Source organism: Colossoma macropomum, unplaced genomic scaffold, assembly GCF_904425465.1.
Source record: "Colossoma macropomum unplaced genomic scaffold, Colossoma_macropomum, whole genome shotgun sequence".
NCBI lineage: Eukaryota > Metazoa > Chordata > Actinopteri > Characiformes > Serrasalmidae > Colossoma > Colossoma macropomum.
Window position 1 is genome coordinate 19,123,044 of NW_023494809.1, and position 24,598 is coordinate 19,147,641.

At 38.4% G+C, this 24,598-nt stretch overlaps 1 protein-coding gene across 1 annotated transcript in view; it reads left to right on the forward strand.

Annotated features, from left to right (window-relative positions):
* The window catches only part of prex2 (phosphatidylinositol-3,4,5-trisphosphate-dependent Rac exchange factor 2), a 217,102-nt gene that overhangs the window by 149,816 nt on the left and 42,688 nt on the right, over positions 1–24,598 (forward strand). The window contains exons 30-35 of the mRNA XM_036557970.1: positions 1,147–1,275; positions 1,591–1,632; positions 6,344–6,549; positions 9,931–10,033; positions 11,954–12,097; positions 12,821–12,935. Of these exons, the coding sequence (XP_036413863.1) occupies positions 1,147–1,275; positions 1,591–1,632; positions 6,344–6,549; positions 9,931–10,033; positions 11,954–12,097; positions 12,821–12,935 (739 nt within the window). The remainder of the gene's footprint in view (positions 1–1,146; positions 1,276–1,590; positions 1,633–6,343; positions 6,550–9,930; positions 10,034–11,953; positions 12,098–12,820; positions 12,936–24,598) is intronic.

Genomic DNA, 24,598 nt, shown 5'->3' on the forward strand with positions numbered 1-24,598 from the left:
ATATCTCCATTTTTGTCGTTTTTCAGTTTTTGGCATAGTATAAGAAATGGCTTATCCCCTTTACATTGTGCTTAATTTTTATGAAGAACGGACCAAAAGAAACGACCCAAGATTACTTGAAAAGACGTCTGGTTCCATTGACTTACATTATAAGTAAAGTATGTTTTTTCCTTCTCCTGTAAAGTTACCATTTTGGAGATACGAGGTTTTGTCCCAACAGCAGTGATGTGTAAGACCCAAATGTACTGCACATATGAGTACTTATATGGTATTGTATTTCCCATTAAGTATACATTGAGTATTATATGTTAAGTAATCCACTTGCGTAAGAAAGGGGAAAGTGAGAAAACAGAACTTTCCTACACCAGAGTTCAAAATCTGATTAAAAGCTGCAGAGAAAATGAGACTCCTAAGATCTGGGAGACCTGGTAGACCCCCAGAACTGTCCCCATCAGATAAACAGAACTTAATGCTTTCATCTTTGAGAGAGAGGAGAAAATCAAGCTCTACTCTTGCTTCAAATCTGAAAAAATCCACAGCCATCCTTCCACTGTGAGAAGACAACTCAACACTATGAGTCTGAAAGCATGTGCAGCTGTCAAGAAGCCCTTACTAAGAAAAGGAAATAGAAAGGAGAAATCAAACAGAGAAGCTGCTGGTATTTTTAGAACAATGGACTGACCACCCCAGAGTCCAGACCTCAACATCACTAAATGTGTTTAGGATTACTTGAATTGCGAGAAATAGAAAATGCAACCGACGTCTAAGACTGAACTTTGGAGGTGTGGAACTTTGGAGGTGTGCAGATTTCTCAGAAAAAAACTAAAAAGCAGGTTTCCTGAAAAAAATGGAAGCTGCAATAAAAGCAAAGAGTGGACACCCTAAATATTAAGAAAGATGATTTTATATTTCTTTGTTGAGGCTTCTGTGTAATTGTCTCTTAAATATATGATTTCTGCCATGTCACATATTCTTTATATAGTACCTGTAGTCAACTTGAAAAGTACATATACTTTAAAATCTACTTTAAAAAGTACCTTTTAAGTTTAAATCATGTGTTCAGTCTAGATGTGTGTGTATATGTGGGTTTATCAGTGCTGTTCGTTTGTGGTCGTAATATTGTGTGTTTGCTTTGTTTTTGGACAGAGTTTCTCTCTGATCTGGAGCCGAAGCTGAACTGTACGAAGAAACTGCGGCTTCACATCAGACACGACCCCTGGAACCTGCCCAGCAGCGTCCACACACTCACACACACGCTCAGCAAGGCTGTGGAAGGTCAGGACAACACAGACACACACACACACTGTCTCACGCAAACACAGCTGTTCTTTACACTGTGGGAATGTTTCATAAAGAATGGACCAATAGGAATGGTCAAAAATTACTTGGAATAAAATCTCATTTCATTAACATTCACATAAGTTTTGAACATTTTTTTTCTGAGAGTACAGATATGCCCAAATGCACACATACACACTGCACTTAACCAGACCACACTGATGTATATCTCTCTGAAAATACTTGCATTGCACCTGTGTGATTTCTGCAAATGCCTTTATTTCATCAGTTTTGTGTGTGTTTGTGTTTCAGAGGTGAAGACGAGGCTATTGTTGGTGTTACTCCAGTATTCAGGTATGTATTGACTTAGTTAACATTTGTTTTCACTGCTAATAATATCGCCCTGCGATGGACTGGCGACCTGTCCAGGGTGTATCCTGCCTTCCGTCCCGATGACAGCTGGGATATGCTCCAGTTCTCCACCGCGATCCCAGAAGGATAAGCGGTTTAGATGATGTGTGTGTGTGTGTGTGTGGTTGATTACATTTATGTCCAATTCAGTTCAGTTTGAGCAGAGGTGGCAGTGTGATTGGACCCACCGGGACTAGGCTCACCCACCCTCTGCCAGAGGCCCACACAAATTGGCTCATATGTACTTTCAATATTAAAATCAATAACAAATAAACCAAAAAATGCAAATGAAAATGAACTCACCAAATACATGATCTATTAAAAATCCAGTCTTCGCATCAGAACCAATCACAATTTACGTTGCTCCTTCCTAAGCCAACAAAAAAACTCTGAAACACCTAGCTACAGTTTACAGCACCACATGTAAGTACATCTCATCATGCTGGTGTGAGAAGTGAGTTCATCAAGTCCTGCATTAGCAGCAATACTTTCACCTTTATGAAGATAAATGTAGAGAGGAGCGTTACATAGATTTAAAGACTGGAATCGTATAAATGCAACTTGTGTTAAGCACAAACGAAGCCAAAAACACCATAGAGAGATCAGTCCACTAACTACAGCTGTACAAATCTGAACATAGCAGAATCAGCAACAAGCAACCTCCACCCAGTCAAACAATGTTTTGCAAGTGGAAATAAGTTAACACATGCTCTACAGAGAACACAGTTAAATATCACATTTTCAGCTAATTTTATTGCCCAGTTTCTATTTATTTGCTAAGTTTAACATAATGAAAAAAAAACACAAAGAAACATAAAATATAAAATGCACCATAACTTTTGCACAGGCCACATTTTATGCTTAATTTTTTTTCCTAAGATATGTTAAACTCTGCGGAGCTCCGCTGGTGACATCCCTTATGAATAAAAATAATGCGTGCGACTTAGTAAGGCATGGGAAAAAGATAATTAAGTCATGGCCACTACTTAGTAAGAAGTGGGAACGAGTTGTGGCCATGCATTAGGATTTCATTTCCATGCCGTACTAAGTCATGGCCTTAACTATCTTGTTCCCATGCCTTACTAAGGCGTGGGCACGCATTATTTTAATTTATACAGGACGTCACCAGCGGAGCTCCCTAAAATTCACAAATAAACAGTAATTGTGCATTAAAGCATGCAGAAGTGTGTTCTCTGTAGAGGATGTGTTAACTTAGAAAATCAACAAAACATGTCATTTAATGCCTGGACTTCTGCATATGACTGTTGGTCATTATTGCCGCTGCAAAGCAAGAAATATATACATTTATTTATTTATTTTTAGCTATGATCTCCCACTACAGTTTTTACAGTTGTTACTACTGAGGTTTTTAAATGATGCATAGCCAGTGCCTCAGTATGGCTATACTGCTGTAGCCTGTATCGTCCTTATCTATGAAAGCAAAATGTAAGTGGCGTATATCCTACATTTTTCTTATATTTTTACAATTAGTTCCTCTTATAAAGTTTGTGTGGGTTTATTTAGCAAAAACAGTTATAATTCATTTTTACATGACCATTCCAACCTCTATTAATACCTTAAAATTGACCCCTTAAATGGCCAGGGCCTGCCTGCAGGCCCAAAGTTTGTATTACACACTTCTATGCCCAGCCAATTTGCTTTGAAGTCCCTGTAGTTACTGAATAATAAGCCTAAGTACGTAATAAGCCTGGCATTTAAAGGTGTTAAATAGGCTGTATCTGTTAATGTGCCTTTAAGATTGATATATATATAAATGACAGCTGATGTGAATTGTGTCTTGTTCACATAGCAGTCAGAGCTGAAACACTCCTTATAACTTCAGTGTGAGTGGGTGGGGCTAAACTACTGAAAGCTGAATAGGTGAATATATGTACATGTGTTGGTTTTCATGACATCATAAAAGCACTAAATTGGAAAGAGGCTTGAAACACAGTCTACATACAACATCAAACTTTTTTTGTTTCAAAAAAGTGAGGAAAATTCAGTGGCTTTTTAAGATTGAACTAAATGTGCAAACATTTTTGTTATGTTTGTTTCTATGTGAAAAAAATGATAAATATGTGTCAAGGCTGTTTTTTGTCTGCAAAATAAGACGCACAAAAATAAAATAAGCAAATTCAAATCATAACAAAATATCTCCTCTGCTTGTAAACACTAATGTGATATTAGACAAACACTTAGAATCTGCACTTTGCACACAGTTTCTCTGATTGTTTCAGTGAGCTATTAATACAGAAGCAGAAGATATTTGAGGTATAACCACCATAGGGGACACTGAACATAAGGAGCATCATTTAGAATCACTTAGTGGAGAATCATTCATCTTTAAAGCTTCATAGTCAGAGTTATTAATTAGCTGGTAGTTGATGGGGGAATAATTTAGCATCTGTAAATGAGTACCCCTCTAAATTTCATCTGAAAGATCAACTGTGCATTTTCACTGAGCATTGAAAGCTCTGTTTAGTTTGCTTTGAGGAAAAATGATGTAATAAAAACTCCACCGTTTCCCGTGAGGATGCTAATAACATTTTGCTGCAAAAAAAAAGAGAAAAACTGCAGACGTTCATTATGAATTCAGGCAGAGTTCATGAACTCATTTTGAAGCGAGTTGATTTGCGTAATGTTTTTACGGGCCATTTTTCTCAAAACTGCCGCTTGGTTATTGCTTCTGGAACCGTGCGCTTGTGTTTTTCCTCTATTTTTAGCGCTTTATGTTTTGGAGCGGGCCCTGAACGGGTTGGAAGGTTCAAGATTTTGACCTTTCTGTTGGTTCTGAATTACAGACTAAGAAAGGCAGAGGCAGTTAATTACAGAATATTTCTATGAATTATGCATAAGTTGAATTTTTTTTCATCTTTTGTCTCTTTATCTCTTGATCTTTTTATCTAGCATGCTCTGTCTCACTTTCTCCTTCTCTCTCTCTTTCTGTATGTCTCTCACTCTAATTCTCAGTGCATTTCTTTCTATCACAGATAATTCCGTTCAATTTGGTGTGATTGTATAAGAAACAGTATTACCAGAGCATCACTGAAACAATATGGATGAACATTTAGAGAATTAAGAAGCCTCAGCTTCATTTACAGAGACGTTAAGACATGCTAGAAAATCATTAAAGATAATAAAGAGTGTCTCAGTTCCGATTACAGACAGATTTAGATTCAATTTCAATTCACTTTTCAATTAAGAGATGTAAGAAAAGCATTTAAAATATTGAGTGTTTCAGTTTTCAATTTAGTAGGCTTATTACGATCATGAAGTTTAAAGGGCCCGTATCGTAGAAAACTCCATGCTTTTTGTAATAAAAGAGATTTATGTATGTAAACATGTTAAAATGACAAAACATACCATTCTATACAGTCTATTTGTGGACAATAAGCTGCAGAACTGCCTGTTTTGTGTCCACTGTTTTTGTGAGATAACCAAAAATCACCACATTTACATAAATCCACACATATACATTCAAATTCAGCCTTCAGCAGCTTAGCCCCACCCGTTCACACTAAAGTTCTAAGGGGTGTTTCATCCCAGACTGCTTTTTGGATGAGGCACAATACAGGGCAGCCAATCAGAACAGAGCTTACTTATCTATGATTCGAAATGGAGGGCTGCACTCCCGTGGGGCCCAGCACAATGTATTGCAGCGCAGGACTAATTTTCAGTCTTTTGCGCAGGAGTGGGCGGGAAACCAGCCCCTTGCAGGTGGGAGCGGGCCGAAACGCGCATAAGGACAAATCCTGCAAATTAATGAATAGCCTAAATAAAGTAGAACGATCACTAAATAATATGAACAATATAAAATGATGACAGTAAAACAGTTAAAATGAATGAAGTCAGTCTAAAGAGTTGCGAAGCAACTGATCACGTGAGCAATATGCAAATTCTCGAGGCTTACAGAGGTGAAGCCTTCAGTCCGACGGCCACAGCTGCCGAGTCCAGCAAAACATCAAAAATATCCGCTTTGTGGTTTAATTCCTGCTTTGTGTTTACTGGGAATAAATGGCGTTTGGTGAAGGTACTTCACAGTGAGCCTAATGACCATGACTACCATGTTATTTCAGCAGAGAATAACGTATTTGTGAATAGACTGTGTCAGATATTGGATGTCAGTTTGCCATGATGGAATTGAGCGGGTGGGAGCAGGACAAAACGCTTTGGCCGAGGACGGGACCGGGACAAATGGTTCCGATTTCCTGTGGGATGAAATCTTGTGGGAGCGGGACTGAACATTCCTGCGCAGACCTCTAATTCAAAGAGATAAAATGAGGTTGGAAGATGGTTATGTGAACATGATTGTTTTTGGTACATTAGTCCACATAAATGTTGTAAGTGGACCTCAGGGAAAAAGTAAAATACAAAAAGAAATTAAGATATGGGCCCTTTAAATCTCTTTTTTGTTCATTTTATGCACCTGTTAAAGTACAAGCCTAAAATGGCTGAACTGTCTGATTAGCTATTACCTAAATTGACTGATTAGCTAAGATGACATTCACAAACATCAGCTTAACAAACATCATTGACTGCTGCCACCTAAAAAGTGTTATAGCAGCAATCAGAAGTTACAGCTTTTGTTATGACGTGTCTCAAGAATTGCTTTTTAAGCTTTTCCATCTCTCTCTCTCTCTCTCTGTCTCAGACTCGGAGGTGCAGTTGCGGAGGGATATGGTGTTTACTCAGAGTTTAGTTGGAGCAGTTTGCTGTTTTTCGGAGCAGTTTCTGGCCATGTTGAATCAGACTCTGAGTGGAGAGAGTGAGGGGCAGGAGAGCGCTCGCCGCTGGCTCGACCAGATCTCCTCCACCGGCCTGCTCATACACTTCCAGTCTCTACTCTCCCCCCACCTGGTGAGTGTTTTAATGTTATATATAGTACTTACAAAAGCAACACTGACCCACACTGAAATGGAGAGTGTCACTGTTGTGCTGAGAAGGGACCACCATCCAAATGATATGGGTTCATCAGCGTTCCTGTGGTCAAAAAATGATGTGTAGGGTAAAGGGTGGCTAATAAATTGTGCAGCAACAGATGGGCTACAGTCTGTAATTCCACACATGAACTGTCCATTGTATTTCTCTGAATGCCTCCTGTCCTGTTATACAGGCTGTAATGATTGAGATTGTTCTTCAGTGTCCTTCCCATTTCCCCTCCTTTCATTTATAGCCAGCTCCCTGGAGGTCAGAGCTCTGTATGTGAATCCCTCTTTGTTGCTTTATTGAACTGATGGCATGCTCTGTGTGTTTTCTAATTTGCGCTGGCTGTGCTTGTGTCGGCCGGGCCGAGGATCATGGGGGATTAGCGTCTTTGTGTAAAGTGTTTGTGTTTCGGGTCCTGGTTTTGGTTCAGTTTTTACCTGACCGTGATTGGGTCCAGGGGATCAGTCCACTGTGTGTGTGTGGGTGTGTGTCTGTTCAAAGTTTGTTCTATCCACCAGAGATTCATTTAAACTATAAGCCTCATGACTGTGAGTTATACTAGTGTCAAATAGGCCCCAATACACTCTGGGCCTGATTTGCTGAGCCTTTATGCCAGTTTCGGCTCATAACAAATGCCTGCTGCCTTTGTTATGCATGGTTATACAACAGTTAGTTCTGACAACACAGTCTGATTGGTTGAGAAGTGCTCTGCATGTGCTGATACTTGTGATAACAGCACATTTCTTTCACTACAACTGTATCATTCTGCTGAGCAGCAGTTGCTAAATAATGAGTTTCTGCTGTATCACATCCAAAAAGAGAAAATGGACACATTAGATAACTTCTATAACATAATATTTTTCCTGCAGCCCATTTGGTCAGATTTTGAAGAAGACTCCTACATCAAATTCTGATGCTGTCATTGCCACCAAACAAGCTTTTTGGTCCGCAGCTGTGATGGCAGATTGACAGCAAACTGGAATTAGCCAGAAACAGTCATTATCATTATTATTTGGCAAACAAGATGGGCTGTGAAATGCCTTACAGACTGTCTGGAACAAAACAACATTCAGGTTGAAGTTTGTAAGTGTTGAAATATTGAAAAAGCTGAGCTGAACCTGATATTGCGACAGTTTTGTGGCTCTGTCCATAACACAGAAGTGTACTACTTTCTCGGCAGAAGGAATTGTCATTATTGAAGCACATTTATTACAATGTTTAAGGCTTCTTCGCTTTTCTCTTTTTTTGACAACTATAAAAGCAATAGGTTATGGGCTGTTTACATGGAAAGAAGCGAAATGTGTGCATATATATGCTCAAGCATACGCATTTGAGGCCGGGCCTTGCAAAATGTGGGAAGAAATTGGAAGTGTGGCTGATTCAATATTCCACTCAATTTACTAAAATTGGAATTTGCTGTGACAGATTTGATTTCAAACCTTTTAAGTCTTTTAAAACCAGGCCTAAATTTGCATTAGGGTCAGGGCTACCCTAATAAGCTGCAGTCTTTGTAAATTGAATGTTAAATTCAGGCACCTTGTTGGCGTATATTCCTGTTAAATCAAGGCTGTATCTGTGCTCACACATGTTGATTCACACATCTGGCTCTCTATGTCTGAAAGTTTTCAGGCACCTGTTATCCAGCGTTTTTCTGAAATCTAGGGTGTTAATAGAGGGTTTGTACCCTTTTGTTGCAGTAACTACTCTTTTGGGAAGGCTTTACATTAGATGTTGGAACATTGCTGTGAGGATTTGATTGCATTCAGCCACAAGAGCATTGGTGAGGTCAAGTACTGATGTTGTATGATTAGTTGTAGATTACAAACGTCACTCCAACTCATCCCAAACATATTGGACAGACCGCAGTCACTCCCAAGAACACAGATCCACTGCTTCATTGCCCAATGCTGGGAAGTTTTTTACCCCACTAGCCAAAGCTTGGCATTGGGCATATTGACCTTAGGCTTATGTATGTCTGCTCCAATGCGTCCCATGCTATTGGTCAATGCTTTTCTATGGGGATTATACAAGTGGGTCAGTGAACAAAGTGGGTGGCCTAGACCTACCCAAGTTACACTCAAGAATAAATTTTTTTACTCTAGTAATCTGCTCAGAAAAGTAAAATGAACTTTGCCCTACTGAACGGCTCACTCAGCGAGTTTTGGAAGGCACTTATTTTCCTTTTTCCTCAGTTTTTGGCAATTATTTCTGAATTAAATTGCAAAGATAGTGGAGAGGCAGTCTACTACGAACGTTTAACACTGAGGCCAAACATGATAATTAAGTAGCGTGTCAGAAAAGCGTAGAAAATAACCCCTGCAGCCCTTCCTTGCGCTTTTTCTAGCTGTAATGTGTGTTTTCTCAGCAGCAGAAGCTTTTTTCCTCTTATCTCAGCCGCGCTGGTGTCTCCTCTCCACCTCTCCACTCACCCTGTAGAGTAGAGGAGGTTACACTGTCTAACCCGCAGGGAATTTCTCAGGCTTCGTGGGCCGCTACATGAAAGGATGGTAGGACAGGGTGAATTAAACGCTGAGAGAAGCCTCCAAATGAGCCTGGGGTGACTGTCTGAAATCTTTGAAATGTTTCGGAAGCAGAAGAGCAGCGTTCAGCATCATACTGAGTGAGATTTAACTGAGAAGAGCTGTAATCCTGAGCCAAGGGCAGACTGGGTTTTTTTTACTCCGAGAAGAGAGAGAAGAAGCATTGAGAGAGAATTTGGGTGTGCAATATGTATAGACACATATAGAAATAGTTTATTTTAATTGCATTTTTTCCGGACCCTGCAGATATATAATAGATGTCAAGTGGTTCAAATATTTTAGCTGCTCAATTACCAGTTACACCAGTCAGAAATTGTACTACTTGTGAATTATTTGACTTGATAATTAAAATGTCACTTAGGTCAGAAGGTCAGTCTAGACATTTTCTTTGACCCCACACCCCTTCCATAATCAGGATAAATGGAGGTCTTTTTAAAAACTATGACTGTCTTTCATTTATCTTACCAGGGCCCCATGCTGGCACATAAGATCTGATTCTGATGTGTCATGCTTGGACCCCGCAGATTGCCACTTTGGCTGTATTATGTATTATATTCTTTTTTTTAAGCATTGTCACTATTAATACTTGTAATTTCTGTGGGAAAGTGAAAGGTGGATCCACATTCAGACCCTTATGGTTAACACTTGTTCACTCAATAATACACCCACTTTAATAAAACAGGGTTTATTTCAGACTGATTTGCTCACATGGACTCGTGCAGCAGAGTTGAACCTGTTAGTGTAGTGATGTATTGCTGTCTTGTTCTTTCAGACAGACGAACAGGCCATGCTGGAGGACACTCAGGTGGCTCTGCTGGACCTGGAGAAGGTCACCTTCTACTTCAGACAGTTCGACGGGGAGCCGCTCGTCGCAAGTAAGTGAAGGACGTCACGTCTGAGTGAAGGGTGTCACGTTTGCATTATCAGACAGAGCTACACTACAGCAAGGGCATAGGTTCAGTTCCGCATGACCCGCTGTTGTGACTCCTTTAAGCAAAGCAGTAAATTTGATTGAAGCAGTACTCTTTAAGGATGTAAAAATGCACCATGTCACATTCATCTGAAGCTGCACTGATTTTGAATTGTTAAAATTGGTTAGAATTGTAGTTCTTTATGGAATACTTGTTGAATAATAGTTGAACAGTAGTATTCAATAAAGTATCCACTCATTTTTGACCAATAGAAGTCCTAGGCTGTTTTCAAATGTAAAAATCAGGCATGTGCACAGATAGACACCAGTGGGGGCTTGACCCCCTGGCCTTTTCCCCCAGACTGTACAAGTGCCCCCTTAGCTAGCTTGTATAATAATTATGTTTTATGTGGCTGTTCTTCAAGATCTGTTTAAATGAGGCTCAGCTCAATCTCGCCCCAGGAATTGAGCTTCCGAATGGGCGCCCCCTCAGGTGCAATACTAACCACCTGCAGAGATTTTTTCATTAACTGTTGTGGATGCACACATCACAATAGCACTAGAAAACACACCAATTAACACTGATAATTTTTGTAAGAAAGTGCCACATTACATAAACAAACAACAGTAAGGAGTGCTAATACGTTGCTTAACAAAGTTTCTGTTATTGTAAAAACTGGAATTTATGCCAGGCTTTGAGTTACGGAGCCCCTGGAGGGACATGTGATTTTTTTTTTAGGTAAAAATCTGATGAGTACCAGAAGCTATGTGGTGAGCACCTGATACTAAGTGGTGAGCACACAATACTATCAAGTATATACCCGATACTAAGTGGTGAGCACGTGACACTATCAGGTGAGCACCCGATACCAAGTGGTGAGCACACAATATTGTCAAGTATGTACCCGATACTAAGTGGTGAGCACACTATACTATCAAGTGAGCACCCGATTTTTCACCACATGCTATCAAAAACATTTACTATATCTTTATCTGGTGCTCACCTAATAGTATTGGGTGCTCACCACATAGTATCGGGTTCTCACCACATAGTAAGGGGTGCTCCCCACTTTCTGGTGCTCACCTTCCGGGGCTCCGTACTTACATAGAGTTTCAACTCTGATGTTTGTAGCAATTGCATAGCAAGGTAGCATGTCGGGTGATGTTACAGACTTGAAAGCTGCAGACTGGGGTTCAAATCGCTGTAGAAAACCCCAACACTACTGTTAGTTTCCTCTGATACATGATTATTCTGTCTTTCTTAAAAAAAGTTGTTGCGATATGCATGAAGTTTAAATTTGATCATGTTGCTCTGCTTTCCCCTGTTTGCAAAACTGGTAAACATCCCTGGTAAAACTGTAATTTGTTCCCCAGATTACTTTTGTTTATGCTGTGCATTTTAAAAAAAAATTCTGGATAGAATATTAAGATAATTAAATTGTGATGAAATTTTACATTTTTTACAATTTCACAATTCTGTAGCAATCATTTCTTGAATGTACTTGAATCAAGTCATTGTGCAAACTGATATTTACACCACTAGTACTTTGATTTTGAGTGGCATGGGCATATATCAGCTAACACACTTATAAAATGTTCTTGATTAAAGGTAGTAAGTAGAACCAAGAACATTCATAGAAGCATTTAAATGCTTAAATGGGTCTTCTCTATGATGGAGAGTCTCTATTACTCTGTCAGTTTCTGTTGCTGTTGTTAAGTCAAAGAACGCTTTTTGTGTGCTCTGTGCTCAGTAAATTGAATTTTAATTTATTATTCATGAAGCGCATTTCAGCCTTGTTTGCCCACGTCTACAGGTCCCCATAAAGTTTTTATGTTGCAGTGTTTCCTTGATGTCCTCTATGTTTACTCTGTTTTGTCTGTGCAGACATGCCCATCTCCTATCAGGTGGAGGGTACGAGGCAGGCTGTGAAGGTGTTTTTCTATCTGGAGGGTTTCTACTTCCAGCAGTTGCCCCAGAGACTGAGACACGGAGGAGGCTTCAAGATTTACCCTGTTCTCTTCACTCAAGGTTTGTGTGTGTGTGTGTGTGTTTACATGCGCTTTCATGTCTCAGCTGAAAAACTAGACACAATACAGGCCTTTCTTTTTGGTTACTGAAGTTAAGATTGTAATTAGATTTAGAACATTGTTATTCTATACAGATACATATTACATGAATGTACTTATATACACACACATAATCACATAATATTTGAAACATATATATATATATATATATATATATATATATATATATGTGTGTGTGTTTACTACATATAGGCAGGGTATAGGGTATGCATATAGCCATGGTTTTAGTCTTTTAACAAAAATGTCTTCAAAAATTTTTAATCCTATAATACTGATTGATTTTAGCCTACTTTACAATACAATAGGAACAACCTAGCAACACCTTAGCAACCACCTGGGATACTCTAGGAACAACCTAGCAACACCTTAGCAACCACCTGGGATACTTTAAGAACAACCTAGCAACATGTTAGTAACCACCTGGGATACCATAGGAACCACCTAGCAACACCTTACTAAACACCTGGGATTCCCCACCAACGAGTTTGTCAAGCCACCTTAAAATTTGTCCAGAAACTTTCTTCTTCAAGTTTGTTTTTGTGTTTTAATATTGACATATAAAGCATAAGATATCAATATGCTAAATGTAACTCTAGGCCTTCTTTGTTTATCCAGTTTTATGTTTGTTTTGTTGTATGTAAGCTATGGTCTGTTTTTCCGACAGCATTGGAGAGTATGGAGGGTTATTACTATAGAGACAGTGTTTCTGCGGAGGAATATCAGGCCCAGATTAATGCAGCCTCTCTGGAGAAGGTCAAACAGTACTACAAACGACTCAGGTAGGATTATAAGTCACACAGCCACAGCTAGAACACTGTACTTTCACAAACTTCACTCCTCTCCCGTTCGACCTTCACATCTGAGTGGCTTAGTTATCACAATGTGACTAAGCAATGTGGAAAAACCAAGGAATACATATATATTTATCTTCCCATTCTCTCCTGGAGACGGAGCTGGTGGCTCATCTGGCCTGAAATGCCATCTGAATATCAATGGTGTCTATATTAAAAAGAAAAAATAATATTTTAGAGACGAGAAACGGAGTGAAAGTTTCAGAGTCTGTCACTTGCTCTAGTAATTGTGTCTCCAGCTCAGGCTGGATTTCTAGCTTTTGATGATGCTTGAAGACAGGCACATTTTAAGCATATCAAGGCAATCTGCCAAAACTAGTTGTGCTTCCTAACAGTGATAGGTGCTTCACACACCTCCTATCACAGTCTCCTCAGAGAAGCTCAATAGGCAGAATATCAGCATCCAGCTCAAATAATAGATGTTCAGATGTATTTCTAAACTGACTCTTGCTCCTGTGCTTTATGCTTTTAAAAGTGTCTTTTTAAAGGGGGGGATTTCACTAATGTTTCAGAATTTCTGCATAATTCAGTAATTAAGATGTACAAAAAGTGATTTAGAATGGTTTGATGTGAAATGGTTCACTTTAGGGAAATGTACAGACTTCTTCACAGTGTTGGCAATTGAAACTAGGGGTTATGATGCCTACAACACAAATAACAAACATTTTTTTGACCTTCCAATTGAACCTACACATGACTTATGAGTTTTTATATGTAATATTGATGATGGTAAAATAGTGGTAAGTCTGAAAAAATGAGTTTTCTTCGGGGACTATTTTGCCTCACAACACCCTGCATGTACCTCTCCACCTTAAATCTCAGTGTTACTGAGCTCTGCTAAAGCCTAAGTAGATCAGTTATTAATCTCAGTGTTACTGAGCTCTGCTAAAGCCTGAGTAGACTGATAAATCAATGCCATGATCACTTATTAATCTCAGTGTTACTGAGCTCTGCTAAAGCCTGAGTAGATCAGTTATTAATCTCAGTGTTACTGAGCTCTGCTAAAGCCTGAGTAGACTGATAAATCAATGCCATGATCAGTTATTAATCTCAGTGTTAATAAACCACTTTGAAGTATGATTAAACTAACAATCTCCTCAATAGTGGACATGTTTGTGCGTGATATGTTCAGCATCGGTGATGTACAGAACTCCTGCTTGGGAGGTTGTGGGAGTAGCAGTGGACTGACACAAATAATGAATAAATAATCTTAATGGACTGTAGTTCTACATGAAGTCTTATGCTGCATTTACATGTTGACGTTGACAAAATTTTTGTCATAGCAGAACTGGTGTAATCAGTGATGGAATGTATTTAAAACCTTAAGTTGTAAAAATAAGGTACAAATATGCATCTTTCCCTTGGGAAAGTGAATTGTAGCGCACTTTTAAAAGTCATTTAAGGTATACTAATGTACCTTATTTAATGTATTTTAAGGTATTTTAGACCATTTTGTACCTTTGAGGGTACATTTACATTGTTTGTGCCTTGATGAACAAAAATGTACGTGTACAGTGCCCTTTTTTCCCATCTATAAAAAGCACTCAGCAACCATGTTTCCGAACAAACCAACATCTGGTTTATTCCACCACTGCGGCTGACAGCAAAAGTTGTATACTGCTGACCACTACAGTACGCTGTCACTGCCGCTGGCTGTGGCAGACTTTTCTGTCATTGCGCCATTGAAAGAAATGCTACATCCAGTTTACCCTCACCCTTCTACTGTCATAGTGTAAACAAAGCAAAGTCATAATAAAACATCTCGTCTAATAATTACAGGCACAAAAGTGTATGAATTGAAAGTTTAGAATTTGTGCTTTCTACACACTTCCTGTGCATGTCTCAGTGAGATTTGCCTGAGAAATAATTCATATGGAATTACAACATGCTTTCATTATTGTGAGCAATAGTTGCAGCTTCAAAATATTACTGATGCTAAAACAGGAGCTGCTTATATCCAAGGCGCTTTGCTTTTCTGCTTGGTCCGCTGGGACAGGATGCAAAAACTCCACATAATTAGTCACAATGTGCTGCATCCAGTCAGTTTTGTTGCTGATATTCATAAAGAAATATCTGCCATGCTGACATATGGTGTGCATGGACATAAGCTGGCCATATGTGCGCTCAACTGACCAAAAGAAAATCTGCCCTGGCGAAAAAACTGTGGGAAATATGTTAGTGTTTGCATTTGAATGTGATGAATTGGAATAAAGTTAGCTTTCTTTGTCTACAACAAATGTTGGCTTTGGTTTTTGCTTTCCAGCAGACGGCGAGCCGTGCTGAGTCACTTTTATTTTCTGCTGAGTTGTGGCATTTGGGGAAAAAGTCACCTTGTTCTCATGTAATAACTCAGTCTCTGTACTCTGCTCCACACCTCAGAGACAGTGAATATGCTGCTTATTTTTGCAGAGTGATGATTGTGGCATTCAAGAAATGCTCCAAATTAATTTATTGACTGAATGTTGAGAGAGAGCACAGAGGTGGACAAACGGAAAACTTCTCAGCTTTCAAAATGTCAGCAGTCCAATTAATGCCTGACGTGGATATAGATCAGGTATAACTGAGCTGCTACTTCAGTCAAAACACATTCCCTGTTTTTGTACATCTTTGACAGTGCCTTGTTATATCCAAGTGAGTGTAAGTGTAATAGAAACTGTCAGGTCTGTGGTGCTTTCTAGGTAGAGCTTTAGTAGAACCTGAAATTTTGGTCTGAACCTGAATGCACCTTGAGAATTTTCTGACCAAACCTGACCCAAACTGACATACAGCATCGTGTTTTGAGCCCAAACCTGACCCGAGCCCAACAATATTCTGTCTCCAAACCTGAATCACATCCTCATGTTCTGAGTCTGAAACTGACCCGAGTCTGACTAAATTTGTCTGAGCCTGACCAGTACCATATTATTATGTTTTGAGTCAGAAACTGACCTGAGTACAATAAAATTATTTCCGACCACATCATCATGTTTTGTGTCTAAAACTGACCCAAGAATGACTAAAATTCTGCCCAAACCTGACCCGAACCACATTGTTATGTTTTGAGTCCGAAACTGACCCGAGTCTGACTATATTTTGTCAGAATCTCGCCCAACTCACATCATTATGTTTTGAGTCCGAAACTGACCCGAGTCTGACAAAATTCTGTCCAAACTTAACCCGAGCCCAACAAAATTCTGTCTGGACCTGACCCAAACCACATCATCATGTGTTGAATCTGAAACTGACCCAAGTCTGCCAAAATTCTGTCTGACCTGACCAGTACCAGATCATGTTCTGAGTCCGAAACTGACCCGAGCCCAACAAAATTCTGTCCAAACCTGACCCGAACCACATCATTTTGTTTTGAGTCAGAATCTGCCCTGAGTACAATAGAATTCTGGCCGAACCCAATTCCAACCACATCGTTATGTTTGAGTCAGAAACTGACCCGAGTCTGACAAAATTCTGTCCAAACTTGACCCAAGCTCAGCAAAATTCTGTGCGAGCCTGACCTGAACTACATCATCATGTTTTGAATCTGAAACTGACCCAAGTCTTACAAAAGTCTGTCTAAACCTGACCCGACTTACATTGTTACGTTTTGAGTCTGAAACTGACCCAAGTCTGACAAAATTGTGTCTAAACCTGACCAGAACCACATCTTTTTGAGTCAGAAACTGACCTGAATACGACTAAATTCTGTCCAAACCTGTCCCAAACCACATCACTGTGTTTTTGAGTCAGATCTGAACCGACACACAGCATTGCGTTTTAAGTCTGAATCCGACCTGAGCCCACCAAAATTCTATCTAAACCCAACCTGACCAGAACCATATCATTATGTTTTATATCCAAAACTGAGCTCAACAGAATTCTATCTGAGCCTGACCCGAACTGACAAACAGCATCGTATTTTGATTCCAAACCTGACTTGAGGTCAACAAAATTCTGTACAAACCTGACCTGAACCACATCATCAAATTTTGGCTTTCACCCATCACCCAAAGTGCCAAATAAATCCATAGCATCAGATACCTGCAATAATAGTCGTCATTAGACCACAGACCAATAAATAAAGAACAATACACTATAGTGAATTAATTAGCTGTCCGAAATTATGTTCAAATTCTACTTTAAGAAATTTATTTTTAGAACGGCATCTCTAATGTTTTTTTTAGCCTGGATAAAGTTTCCATACTGGGCTGTTTTGCTGTGGTGCTATATAGCGAGATGTTGTTTTCAACTGTTTTAATAAAAGCTATATTTCTGTACACAGAACATAGATTTTTTTTTAAATATGTTACATAGAACATATTGAACATATAATAATAATTTTGGCCAAACAATACTTTGGCTGGTCTAAACTACTTTTCTGAATCAGTTCACCGTTATGTCCTGTCTTCTCATGAGTGTGGACCTTGTGGACCTCAGTCTTGAGTGGGTAACTCCAGTTTAAAATAGCATTGAAAGTTGTGAAATTATGGAAAAATAAAACCCAACCCAGGCCTGACACATTTGGGAAATGACGTCCGACCCTGACATGAGCAGTCGGTTCTCGTTAGATCCAGACAGATAAGGACAAAATATAATATTGAGATTAAAATGGCACTTATTGCAACTGCATTTTATGTTTTTTTTATATACAATATGTTAAATTCAATAAATAAACAGCAATTGTGCCATGAAATGTGCAGATGTGTGTAGAGGATGTGAACTTATTAGAAAATCAACAAAATATATAATTTGACCAGAGGCACTCAAACTTTTGCATACAAATGCTTGCCATAAAACTGCAGCATAGATCAGCCAAAAGTCTGCCAATTCCGATCTTGGGTGACATTCATCCTTGGTTATTGCTGACATTTTTGATAATATTAGTAATATTTTTGATTATTTAAACACGAAGGATTTTTCAGGTTGGTAAAATATCACTCTCATATTTACGGATGCTCTGATGTGAGTTTGATCTTACGTATGTGCCAAAGTTTAAACTGTAGAATAATAAAAAATTTGAGTATGTTAATTTCATCAGTTATAGTTTAATAATACTACATTTGATGAATAAGCCAAATGTATGCAGTTGTGATGTCTGTACAGAAGCTTCCTGGCCTGCTTGGTTTTGGCTGAGTGGGGTTTGTTTTTTGCTGAAAGGCAGGTTGGGTCATGCCATGATTCAGCCAAATGTTGAAGCAGGAGGCTTGGCAGTGAGCGAGTGACCTGAGCACTTTGAGGACTGTCAGGATTAATCGAATTGACAGAAGAGCCTCCTGCTGTAATGAGAGGCAGATGTGAGGGGGGGACTCACGCTGGCTCTGTGAAGGACGAATGAGAAGAGGGAGAGAGACAGGAAGAGACTGAGAAAAGAAAAGAGAGAAAGAATTAGGTTGAGGAAGGAGAGGAGAGTTAAGTCAGGAGTCAAGAAGAACTTGTGAGAACTTTGAATTGGTGAATATACTGTGACATGCACTGGTCACTACTTCATGTTGCCCACAGTTTGCAAGACTAGCATGGCTAACACATCGAAACACCTTTTTCATTTACTGTCACTAAACTTCCTCTACCTCCCCCATCACTTCGTTCTATCACAACAAATACATAACCACCTGTACAAGTAATGTAAATATAACACTTAAATAAATTACTTTAATATAATGTTTCATTCAAGATAGAGGTGGCATGAGTGTTAATTTTTACTGGTCAACTTGTCATTGACAAAAGTAGCTTGTCTTTACCACATTTAAAAAGAAATGCAAGGTTCTGGGATGTCAGTGAAAAGTAATTCATCTCCTCCTGATGAAAGAGATATTGCACCTTTCAGGACCCCTTTAATTTTGTCAGGCTTGGGGTGGCTGCAGATTTTAAACATTGTGTCTAGATCTGGGTGATATGGCAAAAATACAATATTACGATATTTGTGAAATTTGCATCATAATTGTCAAGGTATGTTTTTTTTTCCACAGATCTGATAAGCCACAGTAGTGGCACATTTAAAAAATACAGGGTGATTCAAAAAGATTCGTCCGATTTCGAAATGATTTATTAAATTATTACAGAACAATGCAGTAAATTGTAAATGATTTAAGTGAGCATAAAGTTTAATATGTAATTTTACAAGTGCTCAATATGAACCTCCTCCAGCTGTACGGACAACATCAGCGCGATAGTCAAATTCATCCCATACTCGACTGAGCATGTCGGGTGTCACTTCTTTCAATGCGATGGAGATCAATTGGTATGTGATTGGTTCTTAGGCGCCTCACGGTTGTAAATATATGGTGCTTTAAAATCTAATGAATCTTTTTGAATCACCCTGTACTGTAACAAACTAAGGGTACAATGTTTTTTATTTAACATTTCACATCCCGTGCTGCACTATATCCAATTATACATGCCTAATTATGTTCTTTTTTACAGTGAAATATGCAGTTGGTCAGCGTTCTTTAATTACTAACAATATCCACGATAGGCTCAGAAAAGTAATTTATTATAATAATGTTAAATATCGTCATATTTTCCTGCCCTAATGGTGCCATGGGTTCGCTGCAGGATCAGGCTGAATTTTATAACGCTCTATTGAAGTTCGGACCAAAATTTGAGGTCCTCCAGCTCTAACCTGTCATAGAACTAATTCTCACAGTTTGTTTTTCCTCCAGCCTAGTCGGCCTGCAGCTGGGCTGTCAGCTGTCTTCCCTCAGCACCCTCTTATCCTGCACTGATCTAATGGAGCTGAGCACAGTGGCTGGTGTGGCCACAGAATGACAGACAGACAGACAGACAGAGAGACAGCATCCTGTACCTTTCTCTCAAAGTTAAACTTCACTACCCATAAAACCTGCACCTACAGTGGAGCTGTCACTGTGTGTATATCTTTTTGCTTTGTAAGGACTAAATTTCCACAGAATGATGATGATTTTGTCCTTGACGTATTATTCAAGTATTAATCTGAACATTTCTTTTTCAGTAACTACTATAAATGGTTTAGTAACTAATATATAGCTGATATGCTGATATACATATGGGCCTTTAGAGTTTTAGAATATAAATAATTCCATTTATGTTCACGATTAATGTCCTTTTAAAAAATGGTAGTGAACATACATAGCTGTGTTCCAAAGCACACACCAAGTCAACACCTTTACACATTATTGAATTTCGTTAAAAGTCAATCCATATTATACCTTTAACGAAATGCATTCAATTAGTGCTTTTTAAACATGTTCAGTGTATTTTAACAACAATAAGGAAACAATGCTATAATTGAAGCTACTACTATAATTGAAACCATTATCATTTTTGTTACTGATACCATGAAATGACGTGCCATTCCATCCTCACTCTGTGTGTATGAATGTGTGTTGTATAAGTAATATATTGCTGTTGGGGTGAATAACACTGCCCAGAGGAATCTGAGCTCTAACCACAAACACATCTCTGTCTCTGCTATAAGAGAGCATCTTTGAGCTTTGTGCCAGGATGATGTTGTTGTAAATTCAGTCACTAGGAAAGCTCTTTGTGGGATTTGGGGCGGGGCTTTGCTTCTTTGGAAAGCCAGTGAAAAACGAAACTTTAGTGGCCCATTTTTAAAACTGAAAGAGCAAAGCCATTCCTTTTTGGACACTGAGGTTAGGATTAGGGTTAGGCCTGAAAAATGTATTACATGTAGATACTTCACTGCTGTCAGAACAAAACCTTGTATCTCCAAAAAGGATGAGGAAAAACATTCCTAACTGGTAATGGAAGTAAACGGATAAATAATTTTTTTCAAGTAATTTTGAACCATTTCTGTTTGTCCATTCATCGTGAAATTTTGACACATCATAAAAGACAACTGGCCTTTTCAAATTATGTCAAAAACTGAAAAACAGCAAACGTGGACATGGACAAAAGGTTTTGTCTCGACAGCAGCGACTTACATGTTGTTACTTTCACAACAAACCTCATATCTCCAAAATTACAGCAGAAGGTAAAGAACATCATAGTATTTAACAGATTATAAAGGGCATACCCTTGTATGAAGCTACATATATATAAATGCCGATTACTAATATATATATATATATATATATATATATATATATATATATATATACACATGGCATATTCTTATATTCTTATTACACATAAGTACTTATACATATAATACATATGGAACAGATTATTACATGAGATACATAAATATAATACCTGTGGGACATTACACATGAGTTATTACATATATATTACTCATATACAAGAGTGCTTACATATCGCTGCTGTTGGAAGAAAACCTCGTATCTCCAAAATGGTAACTTTACAGGAGAAGGAAAAAACCTACTTTACTTTTAATGTAAGTCAATGAAACCAGACATTTTTCCAAGTCATTTTGGCCCATTTTGTTTCATCCATTCTTCATGAAATTTACACACAGTGTGAAGGGCAACAGGTTTTTTCAAATTATGTCAAAAACTGAAAAGCGATATATGCACTGTAAAAAATGGCTCATCAGATCAACCTAAAAAAAATACTTTATATAGTAACAAGCAATTGATGTACTTTTATTCAAATGAAAAATTATAAAGTTACCACATGAAGTAATTTTTTTAGGTTGATTTGATGAGACATTTTTACGGTGTATCTATGGGACATGAGCCCATATCCTGAGAAGGTATAAAAACAAACGTGTGTGTGGAGGCAGTGGGTTTGATTTGGGTTCCCTCTGATCCTCATTGTCTCCCACACACCAGATGTGCTTTGAGGCAGGCTGTCGTTACTGATGAAGTAATTTCAGCCATCCAAAACCATAAGCTAATCTGCAAATCACAAGCATGTGTGAAGCTTTCTAAGGGTTCATTCTGACCATCAGTCGAGTACAGAACTCCAACTTAAAGCTGACATGAATACACGGTTTTTGTGCCAACAGTGTAGCTGTGAGGGCATGTAGCACATACACTCAGACCATGAGAGAAATTTAATGCAAACATAAAGAATTCTTTTCTGTTTATGCACGCGTTTGTTATTGTCAGGTCTGTTATTAATTGCAGCGAGAATGTTGACTGTGTACAGTCTCTCTTGGATAAGGGGGTAACATGCAGTTGCAGCTAAATGGTTTCGACATGGCTCTGTTGTGAAAAATCACATTTTTTGATCATAACTTTTATGTCTAAATTATTTTTAATGCATCTCAGTATAAATATGATTGTGTCTACAGTGCATGCTTTGTCCAGCGTTTCTTCTGAAATCTAGAGCATTAAATATTTCGTGAAATAATAGCCTCTACTCTTCTGAGAAGGCTTTACACTGGATGTTGGAACATTGCTGTGATGATTGGATTGCATTCAGCCAAAAGAGTATTGGTGTATTGGCTAATCTCAGAGGTATTGTTTGGAGCTCCAACACTCCAGAAAACGCAGTTCCACTGCTCCTCAGCAGAATCCTGTGGGCTTTATACCCCTCTAGCTAACACTTGGCACTGAGCATGGTGACCTCATGTGCTGCTGCTCCAGAGCATCCCATTCTATTGGTCACTGCCTTGCTATGGAGATTATATAAGCTGTGTGCACGATTGAACACCTGTGTTAGCAGTGGGTGCACCTTATAGTAGCTGAAATCACTAATTAGAAGGGCCGTCTGACCACTTTTGGGCAGATGGTGTATAGACTGAGCTGAATACAGTAGTGCTGTGATGCTCTTACTGTAATGCTCAGATTGAAAGATTATCAGAGTTGAAGTGTTTCTCTGTCACACTTTGTTGTCCTAAAGACAACAAAAGAACAGTGTGTATTTTTCCTGCCCTGAATTACACGCTCGTGCATAAACACACACTCTCTCAGCCCTTCAGAGCCCCTCAGTGTGTGTGATGTGAATGTGGTCACAGGGATAAAGCTGCAGGCCACACAGTGGGAGATCCAGTTACATTTAGCTGTCAGATAGCAAACTCTAACAATACATCAACATTTCAACATCAACAGTTCAATACAGTACACTACAGTTCAAAAGTTTGGCGTCACTTATCATTTTAATAATTACTGTTATTTTATTCAATCACCTGTACAGTGTAGATTGAATACTATAAGCTAGAAATAATTAAATGATCAAAAATATACTGGAATTATCTGTTTATTAATACTTTAATAATATCTATTTTATTATAACTTCTTTTTTATATTTTTTCTTTCTCAGTCATTTTAGCTAATGTTTTAAAAACATTAAAATGTGGTAAATACATAGAAGTTGTGAACTAAAATGTGCAGAAAAGTGCCATATTTGAGTGTGTTCTCTGTAGAGGATGTGTAACTTATTTTCAAATCAAGAAATTATTATTACATTTTCAGTTCATCAATTACTACATTTGTTGGCAGTGATAGCAAAACCATGTTTTAGTTAAATATTAATGTTTTTCTCACTCACACTTGTTTATTGAAAGAAGTGGCGAAATTGTGTGGAAAGTGCAGATTCTAAATTTTCAATTCATACTGTATTTGTGTTCATAAGTAGAAGAGATATTTTATAATTATTTGAATTTGATAGTTATTGTTGTGCCATTTTTGACATCGAAACAAAGAGATGAGTGCACACTCCAACCTGCCATGTAAAAGATAATTCAATATGTAAATGTATTTCAATATGTAACTATGTTGTTATATTATGATAATTTACAGTAGTTATGTATAGCAATACAACAATAATAACTCTAAATTTTAAATTTATAGAGTTGATGTTCTGTTAAACCGGCATGACGTTCTTTCTGTCTCTTCTGTCTCCTGTGGCTAAAACTGAACTTGGTTGAAATCTGTTGGCTGTTAATTGAACCTCCTGTGAAGATTTTCTATCATTGATCTGTTGTTTTTCCAGCATGCTTAATCGCTCAGAGTGTCAGTCGAGTAGGTGTGGGTTTGGATGCAGATAGATGGCTCCTGCTTCTCTGACCTTGTGTGAGTGAGTTGATAAATAGCAGTGTGTCATGCAGGTTGTGGTTGGTCAGTCAGCCGGATGAAGGCTGCAGTACGTTCGACTGTATTTCCTTACACACAGTAACACTGCAGAAGTGTTCATGACAGGAGGTCCGTGTTTCAAAAATTGATTTTACTTTGACCAATAAAATAATCAGGGACATGGCAAAGCAGCACTTACGGCCTTTAACCTTATGCCAGATATGTGGAGCTATTTAGTCTTTGTTCACTCCATCCCACGGAGAAATCATACTGGATCCAGACTCACAAATTGTGCTACTGGGGCCTACAAATGCTGTCCTCTCATAGCACCTGTTACCAGGTTGGGCAAGCTTCATAGAATGTAAAATACATAATGCTGAGTTTAAAATCCTAATCTACTAAGGTAGACCAAACTTAGTCCATAGAGTGGACTATGGAACAACAAATATGCCATCATGTTAACATTATCTTGATTAAATGACAGAAGTACATCTGATATATGCTTACGCAGCAGAAATATATTGTGATATACTGGAAAATACTATGTAATATATTTACAATCTATTATCCTTATATTGTACAATATATTAAGTTTGAGCCCTTTGGAACCTCCGTTCTTACTTTCTAAGTAGCTCAATCTTGCTGTTGTAGGCAAATAATACAGTGAACAAACTATGTCCTGTAAATAACTCTCCTGTGCCA